This window comes from Panthera onca, chromosome B4, assembly GCF_046562875.1.
Source record: "Panthera onca isolate mPanOnc1 chromosome B4, mPanOnc1 haplotype 2, whole genome shotgun sequence".
Lineage (NCBI taxonomy): Eukaryota > Metazoa > Chordata > Mammalia > Carnivora > Felidae > Panthera > Panthera onca.
Window position 1 is genome coordinate 80,128,227 of NC_138345.1, and position 12,805 is coordinate 80,141,031.

A 12,805-nucleotide genomic window follows, 5' to 3' on the forward strand; every position below is an offset into this window, starting at 1 on the left:
GGCCTCGGGGTGATTTTAGGCCTCTGAGGGAAAACCCGGGAAGAGGGAAGGGAGGAGACTGACATCTCAGGGTCATTCTCTTATGTGTACAGAGGAAGATTCGGGAACCAGAAGCAATCAGGCAGCAGTTCGTTCCAGGACTAGAAAGGAGTTCAGGTGTACAACTGCAACCGATGAGATGCAGGCCTCTAATACAGAAGGACTTCTCCAGAACAGGCCCTGATTGCCAGTAGAGAGAAAGAAAGGTCCTTCCAGGTCCTGGAAGATGGGAGATCCAGGCTTACCTGAAAGCGAGGGAAGACATGGATCCCCCCGAGGGTTATTAGCTCCAACCCCTCTGAGACCTTCCTCCCTGAGATCCCCAATTGCCTCCTGAGAGGTCGTGAGGAGCAGCTGGACCCCGCCTTTACAATAAAGAGACTATTGGCCAGAAATCGTCTCTACTCAGCAGGCAGGGTATGTGGGCAAGGAGAGGGAACGGTATGATCCAGGAGTTTCCGAGAAACCAGCCCATGTATCTTTCCGTGGACAGCTCCTGCAGCTCCCCTAGCTGCCCTTGGAGGCCCACGAGACCGTCTAGCACCTCAGTGCGTCGGAGGGCTCCACAAACCCAACTCTGAAGCTCTCGCACCCATTCCAGCTCCTGGCACCCGATATCCTGCTTCCTGCCTCTTTACCCTCCTGTCCTGGGAGAAGGCCGCCAGAGTTATCCCCAAGTGAGAAGAGGCTGGGAGGAAGAGAAACTGAGGCAACTGGGCGTTTCCAGCCTCCTGGCCTCTCACCACAATCCCACCAACCCATTCCCACCCGGGATTTGGTGGAGACCTTCTCGCAGTTTCCTTCTACAAGCTGAAATCACTGTCTCAATTCCTGTGGAAAGCCACACATTTGGAAATTTTAGTGGCAAAGGGTCATGGATTGGGAGAGGACAAAAGAAGTGGGGTGGGGGATGGCGGATGGTGCAGGTTGAGGGGAAAAAAAAACAGGAAAAGGGAAAAGAGAGCATCTCGTTTTTCCTCACTCCCCCTTCCCCCAATTGAGAAGGCAGATTTACAGCCTTGGTTTGGGGGGGGGGGGTAGTGAGCATAAGGAAGACAGATCTGCAGTTCTGCCCTCTGAGTGTCTGGGTACTTAGCTTTAACTCCCCCATTAGCATCAATCCCCATCTTGCTGCCCATCCGTCTTCTGACATCAGCTCCTTCCCCTTTCTGTAGCCCAGGCTTTCTGACCCTAAGTGGCTCTTAAAGGGCCAGTCTAGACCCTTCTCTCCCTCCCTTTTCCCGCTCCACGCAGCAGAGTCTAGTGTGTGCGCTTTTGTGCACGCACGGTGGCCATCCTTACTAAAGCCACAGTGGATGGAGGGCACAGTGTTGTGTGTGTGTGTGGGGGGGGCACCTCTTCTCCAGCTCTCTCTGTTCTCTTTAGATACTCCCCCACCCCCCATATTACTGACCTCTATCTTTGTTCACTACTTATCCAAGCCCAGAGTCAGAGCCCTTCTGACTGGGCTGGGGGTCACAAACACATGGTCCTTGGAGCTAAGGGGCTGGAGAAGGTATGTGGATTACAGGACAGATCCTCTCCCTCCCTCATTTCCTGGAGGCCCAGGGCAGGGAGTATCAAGGACTACTGGCTGTTTTTAATTCTCAGCCAGCAGTGGGGGTGGACAGGTTGGGGGCTGAGACTCCTAGGAGATGCCCTGAGCCCCACATTCCTAGCCTCCTTTCCCAGGGACCCAGGCTGTGGTCTGGGGTCGGGGAGAGGGGGGGGGATTTCAAATCTTCCTCTCCCTGTGAGGGACGTGAATTGCCAGAGAAACCTGCCTGTGAATTTCCTGGCTCCTCTCCTCCATTTCTCAGCAACTTAGCTTAGCAGGGCAGAGGGGAAACTGGCTTCTCCCCACTTCTCTCCATCTTCTGCAGAAATGCTGTAACTGCACTCCAGGGGCTATAAGAATGCCAGGACACTTGGAAAGTTCCTCCCCCATCTGCCTTCAATCCTTTCTGCTGCAAAGATCTGCAGTCCTCTGAGGGGCTCTCCAGGGCAGTCCAGACCCCCTTCCTGATATCTGAAACCCATTCCCCACCTCCCTCGGCGCTCCCTTCTCTGGCTCAGGATGAGAGGGAATTGGTGGGTGGGGGCCTTGGGAAAGTGGCCACGCTAAAAATAGGAGCCCCCAGCTGCACCCCCCCCATGGCCCCTTATTTATCACCTTGCAAACCTCACTCTCAAAGAAGCATAAATATTCCTAATTCCTGAAGGCCAGCCCTGAACTCATAAATTTAACTGGGGAGGTGGGCAAGGGGGAGGAGTGAGGTGTAGGGAAAGGGGAGCCCACCGCAGCCTTGAGGTAGAACGTCTCCTGGGGGAGGCGTGGGACTTGCCCTCCACCCCCCCCCCATCCCCCGCCCCCTTGCAGGCGCCTATGGGTCTTTCTAGAGAGGAGGAGTAGGCTTCTCTCAGTCGTTCCTCTGGGGATTCGGCTTCTCTCACTACACCCCACCCCCCACCCCATAAAAACCAACCTTAGCTCTGTCTTCTCTATTAGTTCTCCATCCTTCTCTCCAGTTTCTTCCCCGTTACTTTTCAGTTCTCTTTCCCTGCCCCTCTCTCTCCCCTCTCTTACTGCACCTTTGCTCCTCTAAGCCTCTGCCTCTTCAGAGCTATTGTCTGAAGGGAAATTTCAGTCTCTTATGCAGCAGTCTGGATAGTGAGGTTTGAAAATAAGTCTCTCAGTTCCCGGATCTCCCCCCCTCCCACCGCTCTGCCGCCCCCCGCGCCCCCCCCCCCACCCACTTCAGCCCCGTTGCCCCTTCAAATGCGCCCTCTTTTCAGCCCTTCCTTTTTTCTCCTCAGAGCCCCTTCTTTCTGTCCCTCAGTCTCCCCTTTCTCCCCAGCCTTCCTTTTATTCCCGTCACCCCTTTCATCCCCTCAGTTTCCCGCTTCACTCTTCAGTTCATTCTCTCTCCCTTCTCAATCTTCTCTCCCTACTCTACGCTCACCCCACCCCTACCCCTCAGATTCGCACCCCCCCCCCCCGCCTATATTTACTACTCCAGACCCCATCCTCTGCTGGGGATCCCCGCCACCACCATCACCACACCCCAATTCTCCTCCCCGGGGGATGAAAGAGCAGAGAGGAGGGGGGGCTCGAGGAACAGGTACAGTGAGTGCGGTTCCTCGAGGGGAGGAGAGCAAGGGGAGCAAGCAGAGGAGAGGGAGACCAAAGCTTTGGCGAGGGGAGGGGCATCCTGACTCCCCAGCTGCGCCCCCCTCTTCCCCGAAGCCACCGAGCCATAAATCAGGGCCAAGGCTGTTTGGCCAATGGTGGAGTGACTCGTAAATCGGCCTGTCAAGCTCAGCCAATGAGAGGAGGCGTTAAATCAAGTCCTGTCAGCGCTTGGCCAATGAGAAGCCCTGGGCTGACCATAAATCTGCCGGTGAGAGACAGCGAAAGAGAGAGAGCGTGCGAGCGAGCGAGCGCTGCCCGGGCGGGGGACTGGGGAGGGGGCGCGGGGAGAGCGGGGAGGGGCGACGGGGAGAGAGCGAGGAGGGAGAGAGGAGTTGAGGAGAAAAAAGGCGATAACGGAGGTACCAGAGACGAAGACAGCCTACAGGAGAGACGGACAGATGCAGAGAGACAAAGAGAAGCCGCGAGAGATAGCGTCAGGAAGTCAGCGATTAGAGATCCGGCTCGCGCGGGGGACTGACAGAGATAAAGAGACCAAGAGAGACAGACACTGACTCCCACTCATGAGGGCCCCCAAGTGCACACACTTCCCCGAGACACGCGTGAGCGCCGCCCCACGAAGGACCTCGTGCGTGGACACGGACGCGCCACGCACACCCGCATGAGAAAGCCTGAGAGACCTGTTTGCTTTTCCTCCGCCTCTTTTTCCTCACTAAGTTGTTTGTTGAAACTAGAGGCGGGTGGGGGCGGGGAGGGCGTCGAGGGTGAGAGAGGAGGGGGTTGTATTCCTGCTAATATCTGGCCTCTCTGGTCTCAGACTCCAGGGTTTCCTCCTGTGCCCCGTGAGTCATTTTTTCCCAGCGACTGAGAATTGGGAAGTCCCTCCTTAGGTCTAACTTCAGTCTCTGTTGCTGCTCCTTTCTACTTGCCAACGTTTGTGAACTGCCTTCAAGGAATATGAAAAGTGAACCCTTTTACAGACCTTCAGAGAATTGCCAGCTTCCAGAATCTTAGAAGGGTGGAGCAGGAAGCACTTTTAGGAATTATCTGGTAACTTGATTCTAGTTTTAGGAAGGCAGCTGTCCTGTAGTGGTTAGACATGTGGGCTGAAGCGAGACTCTCTGCCCTCAAGTCATGGTCATACTACTTCCCAGCTGGACAAATTGCTTGAACTATTTGTGCTCCGATTTGTTCACTTGTGAGAATGAGATTGTAATAGATACTTAATGGTAAAATTTGTACGAATTACATGAAAGAATATATTTACAGGGTTTAGGACAGCACGGGGCACGTGGTAAGACTGCGCCCCACCCCCAACTTTGCACCCGCGATAAAGCCTGTGGTTCCGGTGGTCCAGGGTCCTGCTCACCTTCACAGAGCTAATTATCAGAGAGCCTTGGCGAGAACCCTTGTCTCTACATTCCCAAGCTGATGTTCTTTATTGGTCCTGCTGTTCACCCCACCTGTCTGGGCCCCTGCCTCAGCACCCTGAACTTGACTCAGTTTTGAGGCTGTTGTGATCTTTGTTCTTTGGAAGAAGAACTCTCAGAAGCACGTGTTCTGCGTTAGGACACAGGATTCCTGGGACTTGGAAGTGGGTTGAATGTGAGGACATTGATCTGTCCACCTTGACCTATGGTTCTTTCTGCGCTTGTCTGAATCCCTCTGGACTTCACTTTGTTCCCTCCAAACCGTGGACTTGGGAGCAGGGAGGGGACAGCATGTAGCCAGAGCAGCGGTACTGTCTACATGACTCTTACATTCCAGTGCTTGCCCAGTGCCCACCTGCTCCCCCCATTTCCAACCAAATAGACAAGAAATATCTCATGAGTAATCATAAATGTCTAATTCTTTACTTTCCCGCCTAAGCTTTGGGGGGAGGGGGGAAAGGGGTGTAGATCTCTGGGTCTTTGCCCTTGCTGGCTGGGTGGGAGGCTGTCTGTGGCCTCCCGGTCCCTCTGACACCTTCGGTCCTCAACAGGGAAACACAGAGAACCAGCGTCACCTGGTGGCCACAGGTGCTTTCTTTTAAGTTCACACGGGTGCTGACTAGGGTGACAGGATGTTGGTCGTGCTAGAGGAAGGGAACATGGTTTCCCCTCAGCTGGACCCCTGAGCCCTGTTAACTAGAGTCTCTGTTCTGCTCTCATAACCCAGGATGACAAGAACAAGTCGGGGGGGAAGTGAGGGGCCAGGACTTCAGTTGATTTAGGTCTGACTGGTGTCACTGCTAGGGCAGCCGGAACCCCTCTCTGCCATTGCCTCAGCTAAACTCAGTTCATGTCCACGGAGCAGGGATCCTCTCCCATGACCATTCTCTTCGGCTAGGGCAAGGGCCAGGGCGTTGGACTCACAGGAGTGTGGCTATCAAAGCTGGATTACAGGGTGCCTGGGTGGCTCAGTCGGTTGAGCTTCCGACCTCAGCTCAGGTCATGATCTCCCGGAATGTGAGTTCGAGCCCCACGTCGGGCTCCGTGCTGACAGCTCAGAGCCTGGAGGCTGCTTCAGATTCTGTGTCCCCCTCTCTCTGACCCTCCCCCGTTCGTGCTCTGTCTCTCTCTGTCTCAAAAATAAACATTAAAAAAAAAAAAAGCTGGATTACAAAACTTTTCTGAGCTAAATAAACCTGTTTGCGGGGATTAGGGGACTAGGGGCGCCGATCCTGGCAGTAGTAGTTAGGGACAGGAGCCATTTCTGGGAAGTTAAATGAAAAGACAGGTGGATCCTCTTAAACCAACTCACATGTTTTACGCCCGTAAACCCCTCAGCTGAAGGCTGTGTCCTAGGTCCTCTGCTTCCCAACCTTGCCGTGACCTAGGTTACCCAAACCCTCAGCTGTTAGTTTCCAGCTGCACACCGGTCCTGGCCTATTATTCCCCAAAGACCACATCTGAGCCCTAGAAGGATAGAATTCATTTATTAATAATTAATAATGCATCTTGGGCAGCCTCGAGCTGAAGCATCGATCAAGGGATGGAGAAGCCTGGTTTGGGGATGGGGGAAGTTGTCTGTGAAAATGCCCACAGTCTTTCCTTTCGTCTGCTCCCCTACCAGCTGGCCACTTTAGCTCTGTTCTGGAGGAGACAGTGCTGGATCCTGGTGACTGGGGAACACAGTTCTAACGGAGCCTACGGAAACTCTGGGGCCCTCGTCTTAGGATGGAGCCATAGGCTTGGCGGAACTGACGGTTCATGGCTGCATAGAGCACAGGGTTGATGCAACCGTTGAGCCAGGTGAGGTTGGCAGCGAGCATGTGGACAACCCGAGGAGCGCGGACCCTGGCATCCAGGATGTTGAGCAGCAAGAAGGGGATGTAGCTCAGAGCGAAGCAGAGGAACACAGCGAAACACATCCGGGTCACCTTCCCAAACTCTGACGGAGAGTCCTGAGTTCTTTGGGCTCTTTTGGTCGGCCTGCTCTTGGCAGGTGCTTCTGGATGGCTTTTCTCTGCCGCCTGCTGACCTACCTCCCTGCTGGGATGGTCCTCCACCTCTGATGAGTCCCCTTCCAGGGTCTGGGTGGTGGCAGCACTGACCGGCTCAGACGAAATCCCCTCGCTGGGCCTTCCTGACGCCTGCCCGCTGTCCAGCTCCTGGAAACGACCAGGTGTGGCCTCATCTGTCCCAGCCACATGGTTGGAGTGGATACTTGACTGCTTATACTGATCCAGCGCCTGTGCTGCTCGCTTCACTTGCCGGTGGATGAGCCAGTAGAAGATGCCGACGCTGCTGAGCCCCAGCACAAAGTAGATGCCCATGAGGATGGTGGTGTAGGGCCGGCCTCGGATGCGGTCAAAGCTGCAGGTGCAGACTACAGGCACCAGGATATAGATACGCCAGAGAGGGGCGAAGCTGGCCACGCCTACCACCCAGGTACTCACCAGTGCCAGCACCATCCCCTTGGCACTGAAAACTCGGGGAAAGAGCTTAGGGTGGGCAATGAGGAGGTAGCGTGCCAGGGCAATAAGGCAGAGGGTCAGGATGGAGACGGAGTTGGATGCAAAGAGGAGGAGTCCAAAGACCCTGCAGAAGGTGGCGCCGGTGCGCCAGTGCAGGTGGAGGTAGGTGTCCACAGAGAAGGGCTGGAGAAGGGTGCAGTACAACAGATCGGCCACTGTGAGGTTGGCGATGAGCAGGTTGAAGCGGGTGCGGAGCTTGGGCTGGATGGCCAAGGCCAGCAGGGTGAGGATGTTGCCCACGGTGCCTGTGACAGCTACCACCACCCCCCAGCTAACTGCAACATAACGATAGCCCAGTACGGACTCATGGTAGCAGGAGAAGTTGGCTTCGGAGGTGTTCCACATGATGGAGGCTGAAGAGGAGAGTGCGAGGGAAAGAAGGAGTCAGAACCTCGCCTTGAACTTAGGTCTCTTGGACGGCTCTGGGGCCCTGGACACCTGAGCTTTTTCACAAGCTTGCCAGCCTCCTGAGCCATTCCCAGGCCTCTTCATCCCCAACCTTTCCTGAGATCCCCAACCCCCCCCTCCTTCGGCTCTCTCAGTCCTCTCCCATTCTCAAAGATTTCCCCCAAATTCTTCTCTAAATATCTTTCGGTGTCCGCCCGCTCCAAACTCCAGGCCTCTTCAATATCCATCCAGATGTTCTCAGTAACCTCAGTGCCCTCTGACTTTTTAATCTTTTCTCTTTCCCCTAAGACCACCCAGGAATTCCCTACCTCTATTCAGGATGCTACTGGTCCCCTCTGCCCTTGTCTGCTACACACACGCAGGTCTCAGGTCTTTTGTTTCGTTTTGTTTTTTTCATCATCCGGGAGATGAGGAGACAGAGAGAGTAAAAGTACACCCACCACAAAAGTACTCACCTGAGTCTCCCAGCCTTCAATTCTCACTCCAGTGGAAGAAGTCCAACTCACTTGAGTAGTCTTTTCTGGTGGGCGGTCAGGCTCCAGGACACGGTCGTGTGTCTCCTATTAATAAACGAGACTGAACGGATAAGAAACTCCCCAGTTTCTCAACCTCAGCCACTTCCTCCCTTCTCTTCAGTCCTACTCATTTTGTTTTGGCTAGTGCAATCTGGGCTTCTCTGGTGAAAATCCCCTGCTACTTACATCAAAGCTGTTTCGCTCCTTGCTAAAGACGAAGGTGTTTCTCTCCCCTCTTTGCATAGCAGGACACCTACAAGTTCATGGCCAAGAATTGTCTGGACAGGGAGACAGGTCATCAGAAGGCCTGGGCCACTTCTCTAGGGGCCAAAGAGAAGACCAAGTTCCAGGAGCAATTCTGGACGCCCCGGAAGCCTTGCGTTTGTCAGGAAGGAGCACTGCCTTTCTTCTCTCCAGGACTCAGAGACAGTTCAAATCAGGGGGTCCCATGTGATACCCTAACACATCTGATAAAAGGAGCCAGGTGAAAAAAGGTGAGAAAAGAAGTATTCTGGCTTCATTCCCCACAGGAGCACAGGCCGCCGTTCAATCGTTCATTCATTCATCTGTTCACTCAACAAACACGTGCTGAGGGCCTACTATGCACAAGACTCTGAGATAGACTCTAGGGATACAAGAAGTTGTGACACATGGGCTTGCACATAGTCTAGCAAGGGACACAGATATATAGATATATAAATGCTTAATTGATTCTCTAAGGGGTCAGCAAACTTTGGCTTATGGACCAAATCTGGGCTGCCATCGGTTTTGTTTTTGTTTTTGTTTTTTTTTTTTTAAAGTTTATTTTTGAGACAGAGAGAGACAGAGCATGAACAGGGGAGGGTCAGAGAGAGAGGGAGACACAGAATCTGAAACAGGCTCCAGGCTCTGAACTGTCAGCACAGAGCCCAACGCGGGGCTCGGACTCACAGACCGTGAGATCATGACCTGAGCCGAAGTCAGACGTTTAACCGACTGAGCCACCTGGGCGCCCCTGTTTTTGTTTTTTTAAGTAAGCTCTATCCCCAGTGTGGGGCTTGAATTCATGACCCCTGAGAGCAAGAGTGGCATGTTCTTCTGACTAAGCCAGCCTGGCGCCCCCACATGTTTTTTTTTTTAATGTTTGTTTATTTACTTATTTTTTTATTTTATTAAAAAATTTTTCTTATATTTATTTATCTTTGAGAGACAGAGAACAAGTGGGGGAGGGGAAGGGAGAGAAGGAGACACAGAATCTGAAGCAGGCTCCAGGCTCTGAGCTGTCAGCACAGAGCCAGACGTGGGACTCAAACTCACAAGCCGTGAGATCATGACCTGAGCCAAAGCCGGATGCTTAACTGACTGGGCCACCCAGGCTCCCCAGTTTATTTACTTATTTTTGAGAGAGAGAGAGAGAGAGAGAGAAAGAGAGAGAGAGCGCCAGCATGGGGAGAGGCAGAAAAAGAGGGAGAGAGAGAATCCCAAGCAGGCTCCCTGCTGTCAGTGCAGACAGGGCTCAATCCCATGGACTGTGAGATCATGACCTGAACCGAAATCAAGACTGACTTGAGCTACCCAGGCACGCTGCCCGCCCCACCACCATCTGTTTTTGTAGGGGCCATGAGCCAAGAATGTTTTTTTCCCCCACTTTCAAATGGTTCCATTTTAAATGGTTGTATAAGTACCTACATAATACCCTCCCTCAGTTTTGCCTCTTGGCCTGCACAACCTATAATATTTACTGTCTGGCCACTTAAGAAAAAGTTTACCAACCCTTACTCTAAAGGGTAGCAGCGACTTAAAGGAGCGAAATCGCCAAGGAGAAGGTCAGGAAAGGGTTCACAGAGAGATAGCTGGCCTGGGTTTTGAATAATGAACAGTTTTTTTGGAGGGAGGTAAGTAGAAGGACATTCGGGGCAAAGGGAACAGGATGCATAGAGTCGCAGAGGTTTAGGTAGAGGTGAACAAATACTGGGAGGTAGGGAGCAACAGAGAAGATCCTGGACAAGTGAGCAGGACGGGGGTGGAGGAAGTCCTTGTGCATCGTGTGAGGAGCTGGGGTTGTATCCTGGAGGCCATAGGGAGGTTTGCACTCACGAAGCTGTGAGTAAGGAGTGAAAGCGTGCAGGCCAGCAGTGAGAGAGACCAGTAAAGAGGCACCAGTTCAGACAGGAGAGAGGCAGAGCCTGAGCTGGGGCCAGGGCTAGCTTCAAAGACATGCCACATGTGTGATCACACGGGGCCCTGCACTTACAAGGGGCTGGGGTTGGTTTAACACTCCACACTGTCTTAAGATCCATTTTGAACAAGAAGTCCTGCTTTTTCCTCTTGCACTGGGACCACGAGCTCTGCAGCCAGTCCTGGTTAGGGCAGTGGCTGTGGGTATACAGAACAATGATCAGGATCCATGGGTCAGTAAGAAGTCAAATCAACCCGGTAAGAGGATTTATTTAGTGCTTTAGTGGATGAAGCGTTAGGAAGAGGGAAGACTAGGCTGATTCCCAGTTTTCCCAGTGGCTGGTGGTGCTTTGCATCAGGAAGATAGGGAATAAATAGGCAGAGCAGCAGGCTTAGGGAACGGGGTGAATCATGAATTCAGTTTGAAACCAGGCTAGAGGTATGTGTCTCAGCCCTCCTCACTCTAGTCTCTTCTAGCCTCCATCTCTATCCCCACGTGTGATCCAGCCCCTGCTTTTCTCCACCCTCTTTCTTATAGGACCACTCTTGCCTCTTGGACTTGGACTTCTGGATCTCCAGTCTCTGCTTTTTTTTTTTTTTAAGCTAGATGGCCTGAAAAAACAAAACACAAACACCTAACCATCCTAAACTTGTTGGATTCTATTTCTAAACCCACAGTGAACTCCCACCCCCAACTTCATAGCTGACAAACCCAGGAGGCCCCTATTTCCCTTTCCTTCTCTCTCTCTTTTTTTAATATTTTTAAGTTTGTTTACTTATTTATTTTTTATTTATTTTTTAATTTTTTTTAACATTTATTTATTTTTGAGACAGAGAGAGACAGAGCATGAGCAGGGGATGGTCAGCGAGAGAGGGAGACACAGAATCCGAAACAGGCTCCAGGCTCTGAGCTGTCAGCCCAGAGCCCGATGCGGGGCTCGAACTCACGGACCGCGAGATCATGACCTGAGCCGAAGTCGGATGCCCAACCGACTGAGCCACCCAGGCGCCCCATACTTATTTATTTTTTAAAAATGTCCATTTATTTTGAGAGAGAGAGTGAATGAGCAGGGGAGAGGCAGAGGGAGAGAGAGACTCCCTAGCAGGATCCATGCACAGTGCCCAATGCAGGGCTCTATCTCACAGACCCTGAGATCATGACCTAAGCCGAAATCAAGAGTCAGATGTGTGCTTGGGGTGCCTGGGTGGCTCAACAGGTTAAGCATCTGACTTCGACTCAGGTCGACTTAGGCTCAGGTCATGATCTCACAGTTTGTGAGTTGGAGCCCCACATCCGGCTCTCTGCTGTCAGCACAGAGCCTGCTATGGCTCCTGTGCACCCACTGCCCCCCACCCTATCCCTGCTGGTTCTCTAAATAAATAAACTTTAAAATTTTTTTTAAAAGAGTTGGATGCTGAACTGACTGAGCCACCCAGGTGCCCCTATTTATTTATTTATTTATTTAGAGAAAGAAAGAGAGTGTGGGGGAAGGGCAGAGAGAGAGAGAGAGAGAGTATCCCAAGCCAGCTCCAAGGAAAGGAGAAATCGAGACCTGAGCTACAAGCGGGACACTTAACTGACGGAGCCCCTCCCTTTCCTTCCTCTTTAACAATCTTTATTTCACCTTCCCTCCGAAAAACTGGAAGTGGGCGGAGGGGGGAAGTGAGCAAAGGAGATGCAATTCAGGGGGACCCTTGGGAAGATGCTGGGCTCTGGTCTGGCCTTTCTTTCTTTCTTGCCACCCAGCAGGGCTAGAGGGAAGGGGTCCCAGAGTCAGTACTGTTCTTGGAAGTGTGACTGAGCTGAATTCTGGAGATAATAAAGAACATCTTCCCCCACATCATGTGCCAGGCTGCTGAACAGAGTGTACGTCTCTGTCCCACAGACCTGTAGGGGACCCAGAGGAGAAGGTGTTCTAGCATACCTGCATATCTGTAAATGGCATAGCCTCAGTTCTTTAGTCTTGGAACATGAAGTCTCAATGAACTTTTAAGAGACCCAAAGCTGTTCATTTTGCATATGGGGAAACTGAGGTCCAGAGAGGGGAAGGACTAACTCAAGGTCACTATATGGGGCCCAGCAGTGCCTAGAGCTCAGATGCCTAGTCCCTGTCCCAGCGTCTTCCCATGCCTCGCGTGTTCCTGGCGTGGGTTTCCCATCAGAGGCACAAAAGCCCGGATTCTTTCCTTTGTCTGAGGCTGGATCTAGACTTGTTTTCCGGAATCTCGAGACACATGTGCCACAGGAGCGTCTTAGCCTAGGGGAGACTCCGTTTCCATGTCGTTGGCGCCGCCTGGTGGTGGAGTCGTGGAGAATTCTCAACTGCCGCGGCTACAGTCCGGCTACAGTCTTGAGACCTGGACTGGAAATGATTCCCCAGGGCCCAAGTTTACATTAGATCTGGGCGGGAGTGGGGATGAGTGATATTGGGAGCCTCTGCTCGCCTTGCACAGGCTTTGGATCTTGCCTTCTCCCACCCCCGTCTTTCCGGACCCCTCCTTCAGGCCCCCTTTCCCGTGTACCCTTACCCTTCACCATGCAGACAGATCTCCGGTTGAATAGCTCCCATATCGGCG

At 52.6% G+C, this 12,805-nt stretch overlaps 1 protein-coding gene across 1 annotated transcript; it reads right to left on the reverse strand.

Annotated features, from left to right (window-relative positions):
- Positions 1-5,846: 5,846 nt before the first annotated feature.
- On the reverse strand, positions 5,847-8,110 carry GPR84 (G protein-coupled receptor 84). Its single transcript, XM_060657393.3, has 2 exons — positions 8,012-8,110; positions 5,847-7,501 (listed from the first exon to the last, which is right to left on the reverse strand). The coding sequence occupies exon 2, from the start codon at positions 7,491-7,493 to the stop codon at positions 6,309-6,311; it is 1,185 nt and encodes a 394-aa protein (XP_060513376.1). The 5' UTR covers positions 7,494-7,501; positions 8,012-8,110; the 3' UTR covers positions 5,847-6,308.
- Between the last annotated feature and the right edge of the window lie 4,695 nt (positions 8,111-12,805).

Bases quoted from the DNA above. Each gene is read 5' to 3' on its own strand.
- GPR84 (XM_060657393.3), bottom strand. From the start codon at position 7,493: ATGTGGAACACCTCCGAAGCCAACTTCTCCTGCTACCATGAGTCCGTA.